Source organism: Papaver somniferum, chromosome 8 (assembly GCF_003573695.1).
Source record: "Papaver somniferum cultivar HN1 chromosome 8, ASM357369v1, whole genome shotgun sequence".
Taxonomy (NCBI): Eukaryota; Viridiplantae; Streptophyta; class Magnoliopsida; order Ranunculales; family Papaveraceae; genus Papaver; species Papaver somniferum.
In genome coordinates, this window is record NC_039365.1 from 1,912,280 (window position 1) to 1,936,185 (window position 23,906).

Below are 23,906 nucleotides of genomic sequence, written 5' to 3' on the forward strand. Positions count from 1 at the left end.
TTGGTTTGAGTCTAATGAATTACATTTGCAATAATGTGAAGTTGGAGGTATTGTTGGTACTGAATTATGTAGGTGGTTGTGTTGAGAATTGAATGGCAGGAATGAATGTGTTGTTGGCGGTTCAGAATTAGTGTTCTGTGACCAGAGAATGATGAAGATGGGTGTTGCTGAGTGGAGAAGATGAGGTTGTGGTGCTGTTTGTGTTTGGGACTTTGTGGAAATGGAAATCGAGTATCTGGTGGAGGTATAATTGCAGGTAGTGGTTCTAAAATAGTGAAGCTGAGTTATGAAGGTGAGATTGAGACTCTCAAGTGAAATACGGTGGTATTCTAATGATATATGTAGATGAATGCTTAGAATTTTACAGAGCTTTACTAGCTCAGATGACAGTAGTAAAGGATACCGGTGGTAAGGCAGTTGAACCACAAATGATGGGGTTGCATATATGTTTGATTGTTGCAGATTATTATAGGGTTGTTGGACTAATTGTGTTGATTTGAGTTGAAGATGTTATTGTAAGGGTAAGGTCACAACTGTGGTGGCTGAAATGAGGTTACAAGAATGGATTAAGAGACCAAAGAATTGGTGTCAGTGAAATGGAGATGTAGGTTTAGGTTGTTGAAGTTTGACTGTAGGTGTGGCATTGCAGTTAGTAGTTGAATCAAGATTGTAGGTTGGTTCAGGTGGTTGGTGTTTAGGGGATTGGTAGAGGTTGCTTATAGTGGAGATGTATTATATGTAGGAAGAGTGAAACCTTGGAACTGCTGAATTGCAGGTAGGCTGTTATCTTTGTAATTCTATTTGAAATTTATTTGAATGATTCAATTGATGTATTATTAGTTTGAAATTGAACTTGAGTTAGGTTGTAAAGTTAGAGTTACAGTTGTGTAAGATGAACCTTTTGCCTATCTGACTGAACAGATTCAGTCTGACTTAGTTCATTTCTGGATGACTGAGTCGAGTTACCCTTATTAACCAGAGTTTAGTCCTGTTTGACTCAGTTGACCGATTTAGACTTTAAAATTTGACTTTTTGACCTTGGACGTTGACTGTCAGTTGACCCTTTACCCTCACTTTGACCGTTAGTTGACTTAGTTGGACTGGGCCTTAGATTAAGGGGTCAGTTTAGTGGACTTGGGCTTAGAACATATTCGGACCCTTATGGTCCGAATTAACCTTTTGCTTCTTTTACAAAGTTGTAGATATTCACAAGACTTATCTAATAGACTGTAGAACCAACCCAATTCAATTAGTAAATCTTAGTTATGCTAAAGATAGATAAATAAAAGATGTAGAACCTTAAATGGGCCTAGAATCATTAGAAAGACTTGTATGATTCATGTGTGAGCCTTTTGGATAGATGCTTAGACTTCTTGTGTGATTAACAGTTAGTCTATATTAACAAAGATCGATTCAAAAGATGAACCAGTGGATCGTGGATCTCGAGGTAGGCGTGGCTTGTCATCAAAAGAGGTGGGAATACATTTGACTCTTTTGTAACCATTATTGTTGCTTTTACAAAAGTTTATGCTTATCAAACTCATGCATTGTCTGTCCTTGCATTCCATGCTTTGTTTAAATTGCATTATGATAATTCTTTTTTATTATGTGAATCTTTCCACAATTTGGAAAGGACTTGTAATGTTTTGTTTGTCATTATGAATTGTTATGGGAAATGAGAATTTCCACTTGTAGTATATAGGATACGCTCCTTCACAATTATATCTACATGAATTCAGCTTTTATGCTTAGAGTGGGTCATCATGGTCTTGGTGATATCAATATCTATTGAGTGTGGTTAGCACGAATATTATACATTGTTTGAAAGAAGGAGTTTGTTCCGTATACATGTATGTTTATTTCAGTGACTTAGTCAATGTTCAATGCTTCGGAAAAACATGTATTTTTTTTAAACTCTTGCTTATGATTACTTGAAAGTTAGATTTTATTCTTGTTGGGCACCACTTTTAGGGATGATGTGCTCACCCATTCCCACTTTCAGTTTCAGAGACAGATCAGAGTTACGCAGCGAAAGCTTCAAGCGTTGACTTTGTTAGTTGATTAACTTCTGCTATGTGTATTATGTTGTATATTCTATTTGTAAACCAAATGATTATTATACATGTATCATTTGAGAGGAGTTCTTGTATATTTAGATTCCTGTGCGGGGCTAGTTTTTGGGTTAAGTTTTGTAGCAGATTTCTTAATTGAATGCTTAAGTATATGATTTAGATTCTTAGTGCCTCTGTATTTAGTTAATCTCTTGGATTAGTCAGCTGCTAGCTTTGGGTGCGCTACAGTGTTGGTATCAGAGCTCACTATTAGATCTTATACGGGAAACAATAGGATTATCCAGTTCCAGTTAGTGAACTAGATTAGTTAAGAACTGAGTTGGGTTTGTGAGATAAATCTTAATCACTAAAAGATATCCATAATTAAAAGATTTATTTGATTGTTGATTAGTTTGTTTGATTGTTTGTTTATGTAATGAAGTAAAAATTGTAGTGTACACCAATAACTTTAGCTAATAAGGACTAGAGAATAATTAGTCTAAAATGTGTGAACAGGTACACAATCCAATACTACAAAATAATGAGATTAGTATGATTGATAAATCTTAAAAGTCGCATAGAAACTTATAAAATACGTTGACTTATATGTAGAATCAACAGTTTATAATTACATAAATGTTAACAATATTTCTGGGATTCAATAATTTTTGTAAGAGTAGTTAGAATAATAGTTCAACCATCAATGATAATAATCAAAATATGATAATAATAGTTATAAATGATAATAATTTTAATAAAGTAGTGTTAGCATCCTCAATTAGTATCATATTGAACTTAAGTTAACTAAAATCTCACTAAAGATATATATCAATAAAATAATAATTATGAGTAAATAGTTATGGGAATTTGATAGGGCTTATTTACGATTTAGTTTTATAAATTAAACTAATTACAAGTTAGAGATATATGTTTTTCGTCTAAACCAAATAGTTAATATAATACTTATTAGGCGTTAGACGTAAGAAGGTGAGGATATAATGCATAAAATAAAAAGACTCAACTTGTTAGTCATTTTTTAACGAAATTATTTTTAGTCTAATAGATGACTTTTTAAAGATATACATGAAGTAGTAATAATAGTTTTCGGATGTAATAGTAGATTAAAATAAAATAAATTCATATATTAATAGGGTACTTTATATTAATAGCAAAATCTAAAGACTATTAAGATATAGTATAATTTTATGCAGACTCAAATTTATATCATATTGAATTACTGACGCTAATATTTAACAAGATATAGTATATAGATTCAATGTGAATAAATAAAATCTATGGTGTCAATCTTTAGGTGAATATAGAGTTATATTTAGAAGATTAAGGCTTAGTGTACCAACTGGACTATCAACTTAAGAGTAATGAGAATAATAATACAGTTGATAATAGTATTTGAATAATTAGGCTAGCAAGAAATTTATGGTAGATTATATTTGGAAGATCTATATATGGTATTTTAGTAAAGTTAAACTATCACATATTATAAATTGACATAAAATCAAATTTAGATTACGTAAATGATAATAACAATAGAATTTATAATAAAAATAATCAAAAAAAGATAAGATGAATTCCGATGATTAAATGGTTTAAAATGTTGCGAATTATGTATATAATTTATGAAGTAAAATTTTTAAGTCAAATCAGTTATAATAAATTTAGAAAATTAGTTAGTCATAATAAGTTAGCGCTTAATTAATCCAGCACTGGGGAATAGTGAAGGTTGTGTTTTCTCTGTTCGTAGGAAGACATTGTTGGGCTTGGCCAACCTTGACAGGGAAACTGCATTCAGAGATGACCGATCATAGAAGTTTGGTATAATTTTGTAGGAAACCGATAATTATAAATTCACTTAAAAAGATTCGTAGGATTCCCCCTTGTAATTAGAGACAGGTATGTCATAAAATAAATATTAGTGTAAGGAACTTGGACTTCCCAATTTGATAGAACTTAAATCAACATAGTTGAACTTAGAGCTACAAATTTAGTTGTAGAAAATCCATATAGGTTTGTTCTTGGTTTTATGTTATTTGCGCAGAGACAAGAGATGGGATAAATTTATAAGTTAGGGAGTTTTTCAAGATCAGAAGGATGGAGTGATTTTCGAGGACGAAAATGAATAAGGTGGGGAGAATGTAAAGACCCTCAAGCTCGTCAACGCTATTAGACTAGAGACGATTTAGCCGCTAATGACTCGATTAGTTTAACACGAACGTTAATTAATAGAAATTAATCTAAGAACGATTTAGATACGAAACTAGTACCACTGTTTGGATCTCGAAAAGTTGTGCGAATTGGGATACTCGAACGTGTCATTCGGATACCATGCGAAGAAAAGATCATTGGATGAGTACGAAGGGTAAAATTGTCATTTCTCGAATAAATGCTTTTATTGCAAGACAGACACGTTGTGGATTCCTTATCAAAGCAAGTGGTGTCCTAGTAAATCCTTTGGTCTTATCATCCACACCAGATCGAGGGAATCATTCATTTCTTTTCCTTTTATTCTTTCTTTCTTCTTCTTCTTCTCTTCTTCTCTGTCCGTAGCCTCTGGTAAATTGAATGGTAAAATGGTTGTTCTGTGATTGATAGAAGGTGGAGAAGATAGTACATTAGTTAGTGGTGATGGTGTTGGTGTTCGTGATTGATTCAGAATCGAATGAGGAAGTGAATTAGAAGTTAGGGTATATAAGTTTTGAATTTGATTGAAGATTAATGAGAAATTGAAGATGGTTTTGAGTTATTGACGTAGGAATAACTGAGGGGTTGTTGTTTAAATCATGAGGAGAAGGAGAGATGATGATATGATGATTAAGATCGAGTAGGGGTTTTCAGAAAATTGAATTGGAGTTCGATTTGAGCGATGAATAAGAAGAAGTTAGAGGATGTGTTGATTGAATGAAAGAGTTTAATTGATGTCTTGAGTTTTAATTCGAGATTGAAGATGATTAGGGTTCATGTGTTCTTCCCAAAATTGAAATTAGGGTTTCTCCGTAAATCAAAGATAGAATCGAATTGTTGGGTTGTTCAGTTTTGAGATGAATTGCTGAATCAAGTCCAAGAAAGAAGAAGAAGCTAAATTGAATTGCTTGAGAGGAATCCTTCCGAGGTAATTATTCTTCTGAATTAATTGGTGAAGTTATGTAGTTTCATTGATTGAATATATGTAGTTGATGATGGAATTAAGGTCTTAGTTGGGTATGGAATGAAGTTGGTTTTTATTTTGAGTTACTGGGAATTGTCTTATGTTGGTGATTTGGGAATCAAAAGTTACAGGAGGTGGATTGTATTGGTTTGAGTCTCATAAATTACATTTGCAATAATGTGAAGTTGGAGGTATTGTTGGTACTGAATTATGTAGGTGGTTGTGTTGAGAATTGAATGGAAGGAATGAATGTATTGTTGGTGGTTCAGAATTAGTGTTCTGTGACCAGAGAATGATGAAGACGGGTGGTGCTGAGTGGAGAAGATGAGGTTGTGGTGTTGTTTGTGTTTGGGACTTTGTGGAAATGGAAATCGAGTATCTGGTGGAGGTATAATTGCAGGTAGTGGTTCTAAAATAGTGAAGCTGAGTTATGAAGGTGAGATTGAGACTCTCAAGTGAAATATGGTGGTATTGTAATGATATATGTAGATGAATGCTTAGAATTTTACAGAGCTTTACTAGCTCAGATGACAGTAGTAAATGATACCGGTGGTAAGGCAGTTGAACTACAAATGATGGGGTTGCATATATGTTTGATTGTTGCAGATTATTATAGGGTTGTTGGACTAATTGTGTTGATTTAAGTTGAAGATGTTATTGTAAGGGTGAGGTCACAACTTTGGTGGCTGAAATGAGGTTACAAGAATGGATTAAGAGACCAAAGAATTGGTGTCAGTGAAATGGAGATGTAGGTTTAGGTTGTTGAAGTTTGACTGTAGCTGTGGCATTGCAGTTAGTAGTTGAATCAAGATTGTAGGTTGGTTCAGGTGGTTGGTGTTTAGGGATTGGTAGAGGTTGCTTATAGTGGAGATGTATTATATTTAGGAAGAGTGAAAGCTTGGAACCGTTGAATTGCAGGTAGGTTGTTATCTTTGTGATTCTATTTGAAATTTTCTTGAATGATTCAATGGATGTATTATTAGTTTGAAATTGAACTTGAGTTAGGTTGTAGATTTAGAGCTACAGTTGTGTAAGATGAACCTTTTGCCTGTCTGACTGAACAGATTCAGTCTGACTTAGTTCATTTCTGTCTGACTAAGTCGAGTTACCCTTATTAACCAGAGTTGAGTCATGTTTGACTCAGTTGACCGATTTAGACTTTAGACTTTGACTATTTGACTCTGGACTTTGACTCGGCCTTGGACGTTAACTGTTAGTTGATCCTTGACCGTCACTTTGAACGTTAGTTGACTTAGTTGGACTGGGCCTTAGATTAAGGGGTCAGTTTAGTGAACTTGGGCTTAGACCATATTTGGACCCTTATGGTCCGAATTAACCTTTTGCTTCTTCTACATAGTTTTAGATATTCACAAGACTTATCTAGTAGACTATAGAACCAACCCAATTCAATTAGTAAATCTTAGCTATGCTAAAGTTAGATAAATAAAAGATGTAGAACCTTAAATGGGCCTAGAATCATCAGAAAGACTTGTATGATTCATGTGTGAGCCTTTTGGCTAGATTCTTAGACTTATTGTGTGATTAACAGTTAGTCTATATTAACAACAATTGATTCAAAAGATGAACCAGTGGATTGTGGATCTTGAGGTAGGCGTGGCTTGTCATCAAAAGAGGTGGGAATACATTTGACTCTTTTGGAACCATTATTGTTGCTTTTACAAAGTTTATGCTTATCAAACTCATGCATTGTCTGTCCTTGCATTCCATGCTTTGTTTAAATTGCATTATGATAACTCTGTTTATTCTGTGAATCTTTCCACAATTTGGAAAGTACTTGTAATGTTTTGTTTGTCATTATGAATTGTTATGGGAAATGAGAATTTCCACTTGTAGTATATAGGATACGCTCCTTCACAATTATATCTACATGAATTCAGCTTTTATGCTTAGAGTGGGTCATCGTGGTATTGGTGATATCAAGAGCTATTGAGTGTGGTTAGCATGAATTTATACATTGTTTGAAAGAAGGAGTTTGTTCCATATACATATATGTCTATTTCAGTGACTTAGTCACTGTTCAATGCTTCGGAAAAAAACATGTATTGTTTTTAAACTTTTGTTTATGATTACTTGAAAGTTAGATGTTATTCCTGTTGGGCATCCCTTTTAGGGATGATGTGCTCACCCATTCGCACTTTCGGTTTCAGAGACAGATCAAAGTTGCGCAGCGAAAGCTTCAAGTGTTGACTTCGTTAGTTGATTAACTTATGTTATGTGTATTATGTTGGATATTTTATTTGTAAACCAAATGACTATTGTACATGTATCATTTGAGAGGAGTTCTTGTATATCTAGATTCCTGAGCGGGGCTAGTTTTTGGGTTAAGTTTTGTAGCAGATTTCTTAATTGAATGCTTAAGTATATGATTTAGATTCTTAGTGCCTCTGTATTTATTTAATCTCTTGGATTAGTCATCTGCTAGCTTTGGGGACGCTACAAGAACCTTCTACAAATCCGTACTTGATCACAATTCTCCTTGGCTTTAAGCTTCGGAAAATCTTTCTTCTAGTTACATCGGTAACATATCCAGACCTCGCCTTGGATAATCTTTTACATCTGGATTATTATTTCCAAATCCCCCGTTGTTTAGATATACCACTCTTTAACCCAATCACATTCAACTGTATCGGCGTATTATCATATATATCTAAAATAACATAGTAGTAGCAGCTTGCTCTTTGCCCTAAACAACTTCTCCCTCATCCATTCAGTCACTTCATTAACTTACTGAAATTTTTAAGAAGTACGTTAACAGACTACCTTCTCTGAATCGAAAACGATGAACATTGTCGCTTCTAAAGAAACAACACTCCTGCAAATCACGTTCTTCCCGATTAACATCCTTCCAAAATCTCTACGGTATTCCCCTTTCAATGCCTTGTTGAAGGACCGCACTGAATCCCCGTATTTCACTTGAACTTAAGAGTCCAAAGAATCTTATTTCCGTTAATCTCCTTCATCAAACTATTTTTCGAAATCTCCGCTTGTTTCGATGCCATCTCTAACTTCACACGATCAAACACTTGAATCATCGAGTATTCTTCCAAGTCGACCGTACCGAGACAACCATGGCTCTGATACCAATTGTTGGGGTTTTCTCTCTGGTAACGGTCGACTACTTACGTCTGGTGCTCTATCAAACATACATACGAACAACCCAAATATAGATATAGCAAAGAAAACAAGCATAAAACAATTAACAAGTAAACAATAAAAGCATACCACGACACGAGATTTATAGTGGTTCGGCAACGTGCCTACGTCCACTTGGATGATGATCCTTTTCATTATCATGAAAATCCCCGAAGAACAATTACAAGTACACCTTCCTATGTTATCCACTTATGTCTCTCTATCATTACAATCATGATAGAAGACAACCTTGGCTCAAACTTGGCTCAACCACTATCTTGTTACCTAGCATCACAGCCCCATTGATGTGATTACATACAACCCTTGAAGAACACTCTTCTTGTTGTAACCTCACGCTAGATACAAGAAACACTCATGATAGCCTCACCTTTCTCTCTTGACCCTGCACAATTCCGTTGTGTTTCCTTAATTCTCAGGAAGAAACCTTAGACTCACCATGAAATCTCTTCATAAGATTACCACCCCAAGAGGTGGGATGGAATCCCTCACAACTGTATTGTCGATTCCATACCTTTCCTCAAAAGAGATCACTCCTATATATACTTTATCAATACTTGGATGTCAAGTATAATGCTCGGTGACAAAGTTTTCACCAGTTTCCTAAATATGGAATACTACGGTTTCCTAAATATGGAATACTTGGTTTCCAAGACTTACTCCGTTAAGTCGTGCTCCCTTGGAGACCAAGGAAATATTATTGATTATCGACAAATTAACTTCACACTCCTTTGTCTGACATGGTTGGTTCATGCAATGGCTTGGTTTGTTACTTGGCACTGTGCAAGTCCGCTTTTGGGTACTATTATGATCCCATCTACATCAGCAATCCCATCACCGGGGAATATGTTTATCTTCCGACATTCAACTTCTTCAAACCGGTGGAGGGTTATTTTAGTTGTGGATTTGGTTACCATCATTCCACGAATGAGTATAAAGTTGTTAGAATCTTTCGTGAGTTTTTCATTTCTCATAATTGTTGCAGCTATGTTCAAGTATACACTTTGGGTAGTGGTCGTGGGTGGAGAGATATAGGAAGAGTTGATCTCCGTTTAAGTCCAGAGGCCGGTGTTTGTGCTAATGGAACCCTTCATTGGTTTGAGAAGCACGATAAGCAAATCGTAGATTTCGACTTAGCAGAAGAGAAGTTTGAATTGATCTCATTACCAACACTATTCCCAACAGTTTCGTATTACAGTTGTCCCGATACTTTTCTTAAATTGTTGGGAGGGTATATGTGTGTTGTTCATACGGATGATGCAGGAAAAGAAGACAGATTTATTCACATATTAGAGAAAAAGAAAAAGTACATTAAAAAGCAGCATGAGTTCAAGTACGTGTGGAGTTGGAGGAAGACATTTAGTATACCATGCAGCTATGCCGTAAGATATACGCCGTTTGCGGTTACAAAAAGCAATCAAGTTCTAATGTCGCATAATAGAAGTGTCTTTTATTACTCGGAAAATACTAATGTCGCATAATAGAAGTGTCTTTTATTACTCGGAAAATACAACACTAAGAAAACTCTGGGATGATAGTCCGAGGGTGATTGCTGAAGCGATTCCATAATCCAAGAGAAGAAGATAAATTTTATGTGTGCGAGCAAACTCCCTCCTTCCCATTTTGTTTGACGAGTATCACGAGAGAAATCCAAGAGAAGATGATAAATCTATTTTGTTCTCCCACTGAAACAAATGCAGCATACTCTAACATATGGTGCCTCATCAAGTGCCTTCCACTTGGTTTCGGCATCTCCTCTTGGAACCTCCTCTTTGTGGCCTTAGCTTAATAATGTCCCTGTGTAGTTTTCTTTCTTCTCACTTGCTTGTTGTTTTTTGTGTTTTTGTGTATATTTCTCTTCTTAATGCAATCCCCTTTTTCTCGCTCGCTTCAATATGATCGCTCAAATCCAAGTTTATTCCAGTTAGACACTGTTCGAGTTCAGGAGATGCCGCTGAAGAAAAATACTCCGTGTGCGCGTACTATTTGGGGGAAGGTATCAAGAACGGAAGTATTAGTCTTAAATGTAGACTTGAAATAAAAAGAAAGTTGTGTCATGGTTTTTGTGCAAGCATAACATCCCAATGGGTTCTTTGCCTTTCCGTTATCTTGGGAGTCCCTATTCGATTAATGGGCTAGCTATAATATTGATTTCCGTTGCGCCAAAGCCTGCGGAAGCGTTTAGATTTGCACTACTATGAGGTATCTCAATATCGCCAAGAACACAATCACACACAAGAAGAACAAGTATTTAACGAGGTTGAATTCTCGGGAAGGAATAGCAATTTTATATATCACCGTATAGGTTGGAATACACAAAGCTCAAGCAAAGAAGAAGAGAACTCTTTCTAGTTCTGGTGTTGTCTCTAGTTCTCTCTATGGCTATTTATACACATCAATAGGAGTAGACACATTTCTTAACAAGGATTACTTTCCTACAAGTACATGGTTTCCTAACTTAGCTCTAAGAGACAAACCTCTTAAGCTTCTATACTTAGGACACAAGTACTTGGTTTCCTTAACCAACTAGATTTCCTAACCTAGTCCTTGACCGACCAACCAACAATTCTCCACCTCGGATCATGCATTCATGCATGAGACGATCAATAGATAAAATCACCTCCATCTTCCAACGTCGATTGAACCATCACTGGCTGCCTACGTATCCTCAATAGGAATCAAACCCGACCGTAGTTCTCTCAAATGGCCTTGCTAGAAGACCTCCACCAGGTTCCTAAGAACCTCTACCCAAAAAGGGCCTTTATCCAAACCGGAAGGATATGGATCAATTTCGAACAATGTCGAAATTTGATCCCAGATACTGCTTTAGTCAACATATCAGTTGGATTTTCTTTGGTATCGATCTTCACAAGTGCAATGTCGTCTTCTTCAAGAATTTCTCTCAGAAAGTGAAACCGTACGTCTACATGTTTGGTTCTAGCATGATGCACTTGATTCTTAGACAAATAAATTGCACTTAGACTATCACAATGCACAGGAAGTTGGTCTTGTACACCTCCTAAGTCATTTAGTAAACCTTATAACCATATAGCCTCCTTAAATGCCTCAGTCACTTCCATATACTCCACCTCCGTAGTTGAAAGCGCCACAGTAGACTGCAAGATTGATATCCAACTTACTGGTGCCCCTGCTATAGTAAATACATACCCTGTAGTTGAACGTCTCTTGTCCAAATCACCAGCATAGTCATAATACACATACCCAACACACAACTGATTGTTACTTCTATCCTTCACAAACTCCAACTCAACATCAACTATACCATAAAGATACCTCAAAATCCATTTCAGAGCATGCCAATGTCTCTTACCAGGACAATGCATATAACGGCTGACCATACTAACTGCATGTGAAATGTCCGGCCTTGTCCATACCATCGTATACATCAAGCTACCAACAGCCTCAGCATATGGGACTTGACCCATATACTTTCTCTCTTCTACAGTAGTGGGAGACATACGAGCATTCAACTTAAAATAAGCATCAAGGGGAGTACTTACAGATTTAGTTCCTTCGTAGACACCAAACTTCTGTAACACTTTCTTTAAATATGCCTTTTGAGACAAACAAACTCTAACCTTCTATCTGTCACGTTGAATCTCCATACCAAGAATATTCTTAGCCTCTCCCAGATCTTTCATCTCAAACTCAGATGACAACTTGCACTTCAAATTATCGATCTCTTTCTTTTTATTCGATGCAGTCAGCATATCATCGACATACAATAGCAACTATATGAAAGACCCATCACGTAGCTTCTTAAAGTATACACAATGGTCATTGTGACTTCTTGTGTATGTTTGGAAAATCATAAACTGATCAAATCGCTTGTACCACTGTCTTGGAGACCGCTTCAGCCCATACAACGATTTTTTCAGCTTGCATACACAATCTTCTTTTCCAGCAACCTTGAACCCACTCGGCTGAGTCATATATATCTCCTCTTCTAGATAACCATGTAAGAACGTCGTCTTAACATCTAGCTGAACTAGGTATAAATCATATTGTGCTACCAAGGCCAACAAAATACGGATTGATGAATGTTTTACCACCGGATAGAACACCTCATTATAGTCAATCCCTTCTCTTTGGGCATAACCTTTTGCAGCTAACCTTGCCTTGTAGCGTACTTGATTCACCGAAGATCCTTCTTTCTTAGCATATACCCACTTGCACCCTATGTCCTTCTTACCGTTCGGAAGCTTCACAAGAATCCATGTTCCATTCTTGTAAAGAGACTCCATCTCGTCCTGCATTGCACCTTCCCATTGTTTACACTCTACACTGCGTACATCTTCTAAATAGGAAGTAGGAGTACCATCTTCAACAACTGGTAATGCATAAGCAATGTAATCATTCATCCAACCAGGTTTCCTGGTTGATCTTCTCGGTTTGCTGGTTGTTATGTCATCCGTGACCGTAGCTTTTATATCTTCTACTGACTCTTGTTCCTCTTCCTCAACAGTGTCACTATCATTTGGAACTTCAGTAGTTACCTCTCTTTCAGATCCAATGTCTTCGGAAGTATTCTGAACAGATACATACTTAAATGGAATTGGTGGAGTTGCATCAATCTCCACCTGCTGCAAAGGCTCACTAGTACTGGTGCTTCTGTCCTCCACCTGCCGAGAACCCCAAGACTTTACCATAGACAACTCATCAAATGTGAAATCTCTACTCATGACTATCTTCTTCTCAACTGGATTCCAAATCTTGAACCCTTTTACTCCACTCTTTATACCCACAAAGATTCCTTTTACAGCACGGCTATCAAGCTTGTTTTCACTAACATGATACCACGCAGGACGACCAAAAATATGAATTGAGTCATAATCATAAGCTGGTTTACCAAACCACTTCTCCATAGGAGTTTTACCTGCTAATGCAGCTGATGGCAACCTATTAATGAGGAAGCACGCATGCGTAACTGCCTCAGCCCAAAACGCCTTACCTAATCTAGCATTAGATAACATACATCGTACCTTCTCCAGCAAAATACGATTAATGCGTTCAGCCACCCCATTCTGTTGCGGTGTCTTCTTAACTGTGAAGTGCCTCTTTATCCCCTCATTCTGACATACTTGCAAGAACCGATCACTCTTGTACTCTCCACCATTGTCCGAGTGTAGTACTTTGATCTTTCTGCCAGTTTGATTCACAGTTGCCTTTTTCCACCTCACAGATATTTCTAGGAATTCATCCTTATGCCTCATGGTGTACACCCATACACGCCTAGAATAATCATCAATGAACGTCACAAACCAATATTTCCCTCCAAATGATGCATTCTTGGAAGGACCCCAAATATGTGAGTGAACATAGTCAAGAACTCCACTAGTGTTGCAGATAGCTGTGCCAAAGCTTGTTTTTGTTTTCTTTCCCTTAACACAATGTTCACAAAATGCTAACTTGCAGGCAATATCACATTTCAACAAGTCTTGTTGAATCAACTTATGCAACGACTTCTCACCTGGATGTGCAAGTCTCATGTGCCACAGCTTCGTCTTCTCGGTAGCTGCTCTCTCGATTTGTTCAAAAATAGACACATCCCCTGTTGTTGTACTCCTAATCAAGTAATACAAGTTATGATGACGTGTGCCCTTCATGATTACCATAGATCCAGATATTACCTTTAGAACACCATTTTCAGCGACTATCTTATAGCCTTAGCTTCTAAAGTTCCGAGTGAAATCAGATTCTTCTTTATGGCAGGTACAAATCTTACCTCCTTCAGCTCTCTAACCATCTCATCATGTATCTTGATACGAACACTACCAATCCCAATCACCCTGCAGGTATGATTGTTTCCCATGCGTACTTCTCCATCAAGCTCTTCAAAACTTGAGAATCAGTCCCGATATGGACATATATGATATGTTGCTCCAGTATCTAATACCCATGTACCATCTGTAATAGCACAAGCTGATGGTGCCACAGTCAGTGAGAAATCAGAAGCATCATCTGATTCTTCATTACCTTTAGCAATGTTCACCTCGGTATTACCGTTATCTCCTTTTCTCGACTTACGCTTGGTACAATCCTTATCCCAATGACCAAAGTCATGGAACCAAGTACACTCATCTTTCCGCAGTCGCGTTCTACTCTTAGAACGTCCTCTACCTTTACCATAACCACCAGTCTTCCTTCTCCTGTCTGTTGAATGACCTCTTGCAAGAAGCACATCATTATTAGGTTCACTTGCAAGGTCTTCACGCTCCATCTTCCTGAACTCCTCACTACGCAATGCTGTAGTGACCTCAGCGTATGTTATCTTATCTTTGCTGTGCATTAATGCTTTAATCACGGGTTCATACTTTTCAGGAAGAGAGTTTATCATACACAAAGCTTGTTCCTCGTCGTCGATTATCTCATCGTAGTTAACCAACTCAGCAAGAAGTTTATTATATGAATCTAGGTGCTCGGTTAGGGTTGCACCTCTCTTCATGTTATAGCGATACAAATTCCTTTTAAGATGTATCTTATTGGCCACGTTCTTCACTAGGTATTCCTTCTCTATCTTTTCCCAGAGATCCTTAGCTGAAGTCTCGTGCTGATAATTAACTCTTACTGTAATTGCTAAACACCCTCGTATCGAAGCAAGAAATAATTTATTCATCTTGTTCCACTGCTTTTCAGACATCTCCACTGGCTGACCTTCTAGAGCTTCTCTTAGGTCAAGATGAACAAGAGCATCCATTACGTCAGTTCTCCATAAACCAAAGTTATTGGTTCCTGAAAACTTTTCTACCTTGAGTTGTGATCTATGTGAATGAAGTATTTCTTCTTTTGTTTCTTTATCTTTATTTGTGGAATCCGAATGTTCTCCTAAAGGATTTTTCGGATCTTTGTCCCCGTCAACCATTGTTCACAAACAACCAAATATAGATAAAAAACAGAACCTTTGAGATTTGTATTACCTCAAGCAATCTTCAGAAAAGAAAAAAAATACCTTCACTTCAACTGCAATTCGAGTACCCGTATCCAAGAGCGTCTCCTTGCTCTGATACCAATTATTGCGCCAAAGCCTGCGGAAGCGTTTAGGTTTGCACTACTACGAGGTATCTCAATATCGCCAAGAACACAATCACACACACAAGATGAACAAGTATTTAACGAGGTTGAATCCTCGGGAAGGAATAGCAATTTTATATATCACCATATAGGTTGGAATACACAAAGCTCAAGCAAAGAAGAAGAGAACTCTTTCTAGTTTTGGTGTGTTTTCTCTAGTTCTCTCTATGGCTATTTATACACATCAATAGGAGTGGACACATTCCTTAACAAGGATTACTTTCCTACAAGTATATGGTTTCCTAACTTAGCTCTAAGAGACAAACCTCTTAAACTTCTATACTTAGGACACAAGTACTTGGTTTCCTTAACCAACTAGATTTCCTAATCTAGTCCTTGACCGACCTACCAACAAGTTCTTCATTGTATAGCTTCTGCGTGTATGAATGGCCCAAGGCCGGCATTCAAACACTTTATTTGGTTGGGGGATATTGATATTCGCAAGAATGTTACTGTCGCGTGGAAAACAGTTTGCTTACCTTTTGCAGAGGGTGGCCTCAACATTCGATCCATTGCTAGTCTTAACTACGCTGCTTTCATGAAGACGACTTTGCAAATTTTAACGGGAATATCTCATTGGAAAGGTTCTTTACGAGATTCATTTTGGAACTGATGTCGTTTTCATTCAATTGTGGGAAGCTTGTTTGCCTCGTAGACAGGAGTGGATAGTTTGGAAGATACTTCATAATTAAACTGTTACAGATGAAATTCGCCAACTTCTGGTCTGAATCTGGTGTCCAGTTGCCTTTTGTGTGCCTCACATCGTTTCTGTGAGACTACACAACATTTGTTCTTCAACTGTGCCTATGCTCAATCTTTGTGGCGCTGGATCTTAACCTGAACTCAATGTGGGAACTTGTTCGTGGTGTCAAAAACTATCGAAAGTCTTTGCAAGTTCAACAGTTACTGCTGATTTCAGTTGTCAGTTGTTGCTGGACCATTTGGGATTTGCGGAATAAAATTCGTTTTGAACATACCTTCATTTCTTTACGACTGGCTTGTACGTACTTCCTTGGTTAAGCTCACTGCTGAACCTGGAAAGCTCTATCAAAAATGAATTCAGGGAACTTCTAGGTCTACCATATCTTGGTGTTCCTAGTAAAGCGAGAAACGCTCCAATCATTTAAAGGGTAAACTGGTATCCTTAACATCACTACTTCAGATATGGCTGAATTTTGGTGTAAATGTGACTCACTTCTTATCATACATGACTAATTCGCACATAACCTCGTTCCCTGGAGGCTGTGTGCAGTGAATTGCATCAAATATTTATAGAGATGGAAACTCTGTGGTTGATCTAATGGAAAAAAGGAGTGTTTCTTCCAGAGAAGACCGTTTCTGGAGTGGTCCTCCTATCTTTATTAGAACTGCAATAGACGTCGACAGAAGTCCGCTGTCTGCGTATAGATTTCGGTAGTTTGTTCTGTTTCTCTTTCTTCTTCCTAGAGGTAAAAAAGCGAAAGAAAATGCGAGCCCCGCGAAATTTGTACATCGACTTGCATCGGAAAAGGTCAGTGGCAGATTGGTTTTTGTCCTTAAAATCAAACATCTATGATCCATTCCATTTGCTAAAACTCTCTTAAAGGCCTGCAATCTAGTGTGAATTAAAATGTAAGTCATGAAATCATGGTGTGGAGTAAGCTACATCTAGGTAGGGCAGCGGCACTGCTTGTCCAATTAGTGTTAAATCCACGACATGGGCATCTCTGACAATGGCAGAGGAGCTTGATAATTCATTTGTGGAAAACTTGAGCTGGAAAGGGGCAATTCCATCTTGTTCGCCAGATGCTTCAAGAATGAACTTTTGGTAGAGATACTTTCCGATACCTTAGCTCTTCTTGACTATCTCAATTACAATTTTTTGTCCTTCGCGTACGCTAGATTGCAACATTTTTTGATCAAATATATGACAATTAGAATGAGCATGAGAAAGACTGTTGTATTACTAAAACGAAGCCCAAAAACAACTGTCAAGTATTAACAACTCTTTACCATTCCATGACTAACAGAGGGACTCAAAAGCAAAACAAAAAAAAAAACAAACAGAAAAGATCTAACTTTTTAGCAGATGACCACCACAAGCAGAAACACTCCTAACATGACCTGGTAAATCCTTAATCAACTTCCTCCATCTTGCTCTCTTCGGTTGCATCTTCCTCGAGCGCAGGCATATCATCACCAGCGGCTTCTTCCTCTTCCTCAATGCTGAGACCTAGCTTCAACATCCTGTGAATTCTCGCTGCAAAGGTGTTCGGTTCCTCCAGGCTGAAACCAGAAGTCAACAGAGCAGTCTCAAACAACAGCAACACCAAATCTTTAACGGACTTGTCGTTCTTATCAGCCTCAGCTCTCTTCCTCAACTCCTCCATGATTCCATTGTCAGGATTTATCTCCATAGTCTTCTTGCTGGACATGTAAGAACTCATGCTGCTATCCCTTAATGCTTGAGCTTTCATAATCCTCTCCATGTTTGCAGTCCACCCATATTCTCCAGTCACCAAGCAGCAAGGAGAATCCACAATTCTGTCAGAAACCACAACTTTCTCGACTTTGTCACCCAAAATGTCCTTGATGGTTTTGCAAAGATTCTCAAAGGACTTCTTCTTTTCCTCTCTCAGCTTCTTCTCCTCTTCTGTCTCATCATCTAGTTTCAGACCTTCCTTGGTTGCAGAAACAAGCTTCTTCCCATCATATTCCTTCAATTGCCCAACTGCATACTCATCGATGGCATCAACCATAAACAGAACCTCATAGCCTCTCTTCTTGAGCCTCTCTAAGAATGGAGAGTTCTCAACAGCTTTCTTACTTTCACCAGTAATGTAGTAGATATCCTTTTGCCCCTCCTTCATCCTGGTAACATAATCCTTCAAGCTGGTCATCTCATGTCCACTCTTTGTAGAGTAGTAGCGGAGCAAGTCTGCAATCTTGGCTCTATTCTGGCTGTCCTCATGAACACCCAATTTCAGGTTCTTAGAAAACGCCTCATAAAACTTAGCATAATCCTCCTTGTTCTCAGAGATTTCAGTAAACATTTCAATGCACTTCTTCACAAGATTCTTCCTGATAACCTTCAAAATCTTGTTCTGTTGAAGCATTTCACGAGAAATGTTAAGTGGCAAATCATCTGAATCAACAACACCCTTCACAAACCCAAGGTACTCAGGAATCAACTCTTCACAATTATCCATAATAAACACCCTCCTGACGTACAACTTGATGTTGTTCATCTTCTTCCTGGTATCAAAAAGATCAAAAGGAGCTCTCTTCGGGACAAACAGAATCGCCTTGAATTCAAGCTGTCCTTCCACAGAGAAATGCTTGACAGCAAGATGTTCCTCCCAATCATTGGTCAAACTCTTGTAGAAAGCAGCATACTCCTCCTTTGTGATCTCCTCAGGTTTCCTCAACCAAATTGGTTTCTGCTTGTTGATCAATTCCCATTCATGAGTAACTTCCTTCACTTTCTTCTTTTTCTTAGCATCCTTGTCTTTCTCCTCATCAATTTCCTCAAGAGCTCCTTCTTCTTCCTTTTCCTTCTTTGGCTCTTCATCTTCATCATCACTCACTTCCTTCTCTACTGTCTTCTCAGTCCACAGATAAATTGGGTAACTAATGAATTCAGAATGCTTCTTCACAAGATCCTTAATCTTTCTCTCTTCCAAGTACTCCAACTGAAAAAACACCCAAACCCACATTCAGAAACCAAACGAACATCAACTGAACCAAATACAGAAACAAAAAGGAAACTGGAGAGTTTGTCCTACCTGATCCTCCTTGAGGAATAGAGTGATCTTGGTTCCTCTGCCCAACTGTTCACCACCAACATCTCTAGTAACAGTGAATGATCCACCAGCTTGCGATTCCCAAATGTATTGCTCATCATCATTATGTTTAGTAGTCACAATGACTTTCTCAGCTACAAGATAAGCAGAGTAAAATCCAACACCAAACTGCCCAATCATGCTAACATCTGCACCAGCTTGTAAAGCTTCCATAAACTCCTTGGTACCAGATCTTGCAATTGTTCCCAAATTGTTAACCAAATCTGCAACATCCCCACACCCAAAACACAATCAGAACCAACAGAATCACCAAAATCTTTTAAGCTAGAATCCTAATACCTCGGCTTTGAAATCGACTTCTAGCAAGAATTCATAAGAAATCATTTTTTCATACAGATAATCGCGAAAAATCATAAGAACTCATTTCAAAATCATCAAATACTGAACAAGAAAAATACAAATCGCGAAAATCACCGATCACTAACTGATCAAAACTGAGTCGCACCGAGTCAACACCGATTCCAAACCAAAATGAAGAACACAACTTCAGATCGGAGTACTAATTAACTGAGAAAATTGAAGATCAAAATTAAAGGTTTCAGAAATTCATACCCGCTTTAGTCATTCCAACACCACTATCAATGATTGTAAGAGTCTTATTAACTTTATCAGGAACAATCCTAATAAACAACTCGGGTTGAGCCTCCAATTTACTCTTATCAGTTAATCCTTCAAATCTGATTTTATCCAACGCATCAGATGAATTACTAATCAATTCTCTTAAGAAGATCTCTTTGTTACTGTAAAAAGTATTAATAATCAGACTCAACAACTGATTGATCTCGGCTTGGAACGCAAATGTTTCCGGAGCTTCTCCTCCCATCTGTACTTCCGCCATTAGAATCTAACCAAATCAAAATCAGAAATGTTTTTCTGAACCGAGATTTTTTTGAGATTGAGATTGCGATGAGAATGTTAATGTTTATCTCAAATATGTGATGATGTGGAACGGAGTTTTAAGGGCGGAATTTTATATGGAGTGGTATTGGGGTTTCGGGATTGTTCTGAGTGTGGTTTTTGGAGGTTCTGGAGGGTTCTACAGGTATTTACTTTTTTGGCGGTTTTATGGAGATGGTTTTAGTCTCGAGAATGTTCTTTGTGATTTGTCATTTTCTAGAGAGTTCCACATCGTTTCAGGTACTAAGTGTTGTCGGGCTGGGTCGGGATGGCCGTTTTATATTTTTTTTGTTAGTGGGCTTTTGGTGGAAAGACCAATCGATAAAGGATAATTTTGTTGGAAGGCTAAATTGGGGGTCCTGGAAAAAAAAATTGGGAACCCTAACTACAGGATAAAAAAAGGTCAGGAGATAGTAATTGGGAGTTATCCCTTATCCCCACTTTTTTAAATGGCTGAACTACCCCAAATCATTAGTGGTAATTAAGTTAATTAATTATTAATTAGTTTAATTAGATTAAAATCAGATTTAGGGATAAAATTTTGATAAAAGAAAAATTGTGTTTTTGTGTTGTGGAGAGGAAGAAGTTGAGTTTTTGGGGGATTCCAGTAGAGGAATCATATTGCTCAAAATGAAGGAACCAATCCTCAAAATGAAGAACCCGAAGCTCAAAACAATCAAGTAAACTTCCTATACTCTTCAAATTGTATGAATGATGCCCCAAGTGGTCGATTCATGTACACTATGCAACTACTCAGAGTGAGGGTCGTTAAGTCGAGAGGGTAATAAACGAACGACTCTAAGGAGTCGTCAATTACTTGACACAACCTTTGACGACTCAAACCTGCAACTTTTACAGGTTATGAAAAATCGTCAACCAAGTGTGATATAATTGACGACTCCAGCTAGTTAGGTCATATAGAGTCATTAACTTAATATGTTTAGAACCCAACGACTCTAAAACTTTTTACTCTCTGAAGATGTTACTCTTAGGGTCGTCAATTAGGCATTCCTATATAATGACGACCCTAGTGAGCCATTTCATAGATCAAGGGTCGGCAAGCAAAATTTATAAAGCCAAACGACCCTTCAACATCGTTAACGACTTCACATGACGACCCTTCAACATAGTTAACGACTACAACCATTTGACATGATGACCCTTCCTATTTTTTGAACAGGGAACAAATTTTGTATCATATAGAGTCGTTAGCGATTTAGAAATCCCTATACGACACTATTCTAGGGCAGAAAACCAGGTTTAGGGTCATTATCTACTACACCCTAATGGTTAACGATTTTTTATCAATTCAACATGCATATAAAAAATCGATAAGCAACAAAAAACCGTGGTTAACGACCCTGGAACTGTAACTGCAATTTTGCAGTTGAAAACCTAATTCTTTTTAGTTTACTTACGACGATGAATCGATGGAATTTTTTTTTCTCAGAAGTCGTTAATTGAATGGGAAACAGTGGGAGAGAGGGAGCGGAGGAGAAGAAGAATGAGAGGAGAAGAAGTTATTAGAGAAGGTTAAAATAGTTATTTCACCATCATTTTGGAAGCCCCATATATCTTTTGGTGTGGATATAAATGTGTCCTGGCCCTCAATTAGTTTCCATGGCCCCCAATTCAGCCTTGTTTTGTTGGATTAGTTTTGATTCTTGAAACTTGTTCTGACGCATATATTTGTCCAAGTTCAGCTGAAAAGTTATCAGTCGAACTTATAAATTGTCAGCTGAATCTTGGTAAAATTATAGGTTCGGTAGATAACTTAAGTACGTCTAAAAAAAATTGAGTATGCCTGTTTGTTTTCTCTTTACTTTTCGGTGCGATCAGCACGCTATATCATGCTGTAATAATGAATATTTGGAAATTATGCTCCAACAGAAACTATTCTCTAATTTTTGGGATATCCCCCGACATGGATATTCTTAATTAGTGTCGACTTTTAATTTAACTTTTCGATATTTTTATCGTGAAAAATTCTGTGTAGCCCAAAAATGGCTTCTCTGTCTTCCTATAGCCCATCATTACGGTACATTATATTTTATTATAGCGATTTATGTCATTAGTATTATCGTATTTTTATTTAAATTAATTTAAGCATGCCAGATTGGCTATTTTAAAATCAATTGGGCATTATTTCACACTTCGACAATTGTTTTATTTGTAGTGATTTAAACTCGTACAAAGAATTAGTGTATTTCGAGATAGTAAACATTAATTTTGTGCTTTTTAATTTCAATAGTTAATATTTCGAGGATCGAACTGTCACATGGCAATGTTCCATAGTTTAATTTTTTTATTTTTGGTTAAAAATGATGGCATCACAAGCAAACATTTTTAGCTTTAACTTCGTACCGTTTAAGTTTATTGGAAAAAAAAAATGGTGCGAATTACAAGGTATGGGAATAGGGAAGATACTACAATATACAACTACTCCATTTTTATAGAGGTATTCCCAAATGTGAGCCTAAAGAAAGAAAAAAAAAAAGAAAAAATCATAGTTGCAAAATAAACTCATCACACTGAAAATAGCAACATAAATTGATATAAGGATGTCCATTTACTCCATCCAAACCCATCCTCGTGGGTAACCACTCTGTTTGGGTAGGTTTTACCTGTATAAATGGGGATGGGGTCGGGTATGGGGAATACCCGAAACCTGAGTTATGGAGATGGGGCGGGGTCGGGATTCAAGGTCCCCGTACCGTCCATTTCATATTACAAAGGTTACTATTGTCCGAGAATTTTTATCGTATTTATTTAAGTTTATACTTCCACCACTAAGATGAGCTACTCTTTTTATTTATTATATATTCTTGATCGTTCTTGTTTATCAATCACTTTCACTTATTTCTAGTGATCAGACACATGCTCCAAAAGTTAAAATGCATAGAGAGATTGGAGGAGATAGTGAAATGATTGACTTGGACAAAGAGTGAATAAGGAAGGAAAAAGTAGACAAAGTGATAGTCACTTATACATTATTTCAGTTCCTTATAAGATGAATTTCCAAATTTAAGATTTTTTAATGCATTGTTTTTGCATTATTGTTTAAATCATATTTAAGTTTTGATTATAGAAAAATTTATATATTAACTCAATGTTATGGGTAACCCGACGGAAACCCGTCCCATATGGGTATTCCCCTTACCCGCCCCGTCCCAATTCATGTGGGCAATGGAGCGGATATGGATATTTTTTTATGGACGGGGCAGTGGTTGGGATTGGCATACCCTCCCCATGGACATCCCTAAATTGATACCTTTTTTGTTGTTGTTTGTCTTGACCATTAAATCCTAACTTCCGGTTAGTTTAGAACTGTTGTCTCCTTTATATATACTCGTCTTTGTGGGCTTATAATAACAGCTCAATTGTTTGAGAGGCACAATACTAGGACTACAAATTGTTAGAGTATTATTTGGTTGAGCACTGACGTTGTTATGTCAATTCAGTTGTCAAATTTAGATGCCAAAAAACATTCTTGATTTAGTTTACTAAAGTTAACTTCGGACTAAATTAAGTGAATTAATATAGTAAGCAAAGCTATCCTTGAAGACTAGAGAATGAAGATTACACAAAGACATCTATCGAGAGCTTCATTAAAGGTTAGTAAAAAATACTTTATTCTCTTTGTTATTCTACCTTTATTTATCGAAACAACGTACTTTGTTTCTAAGCCAA

At 37.1% G+C, this 23,906-nt stretch overlaps 2 protein-coding genes across 2 annotated transcripts; one reads left to right on the forward strand and one right to left on the reverse strand.

Annotated features, from left to right (window-relative positions):
• The first annotated feature begins 9,125 nt into the window (after positions 1 to 9,125).
• Positions 9,126 to 9,866, forward strand: LOC113304169 (F-box protein At3g07870-like). Its single transcript, XM_026553227.1, has one exon. It carries the CDS (start codon positions 9,126 to 9,128, stop codon positions 9,864 to 9,866), a length of 741 nt encoding a protein of 246 aa, XP_026409012.1.
• A 7,530-nt stretch (positions 9,867 to 17,396) lies between these two features.
• On the reverse strand, positions 17,397 to 20,367 carry LOC113304214 (heat shock protein 83-like). Its single transcript, XM_026553270.1, has 3 exons — positions 19,872 to 20,367; positions 19,242 to 19,522; positions 17,397 to 19,148 (listed from the first exon to the last, which is right to left on the reverse strand). Exons 1-3 carry the CDS (start codon positions 20,155 to 20,157, stop codon positions 17,592 to 17,594), a joined length of 2,124 nt encoding a protein of 707 aa, XP_026409055.1. The 5' UTR covers positions 20,158 to 20,367; the 3' UTR covers positions 17,397 to 17,591.
• Positions 20,368 to 23,906: the final 3,539 nt, after the last annotated feature.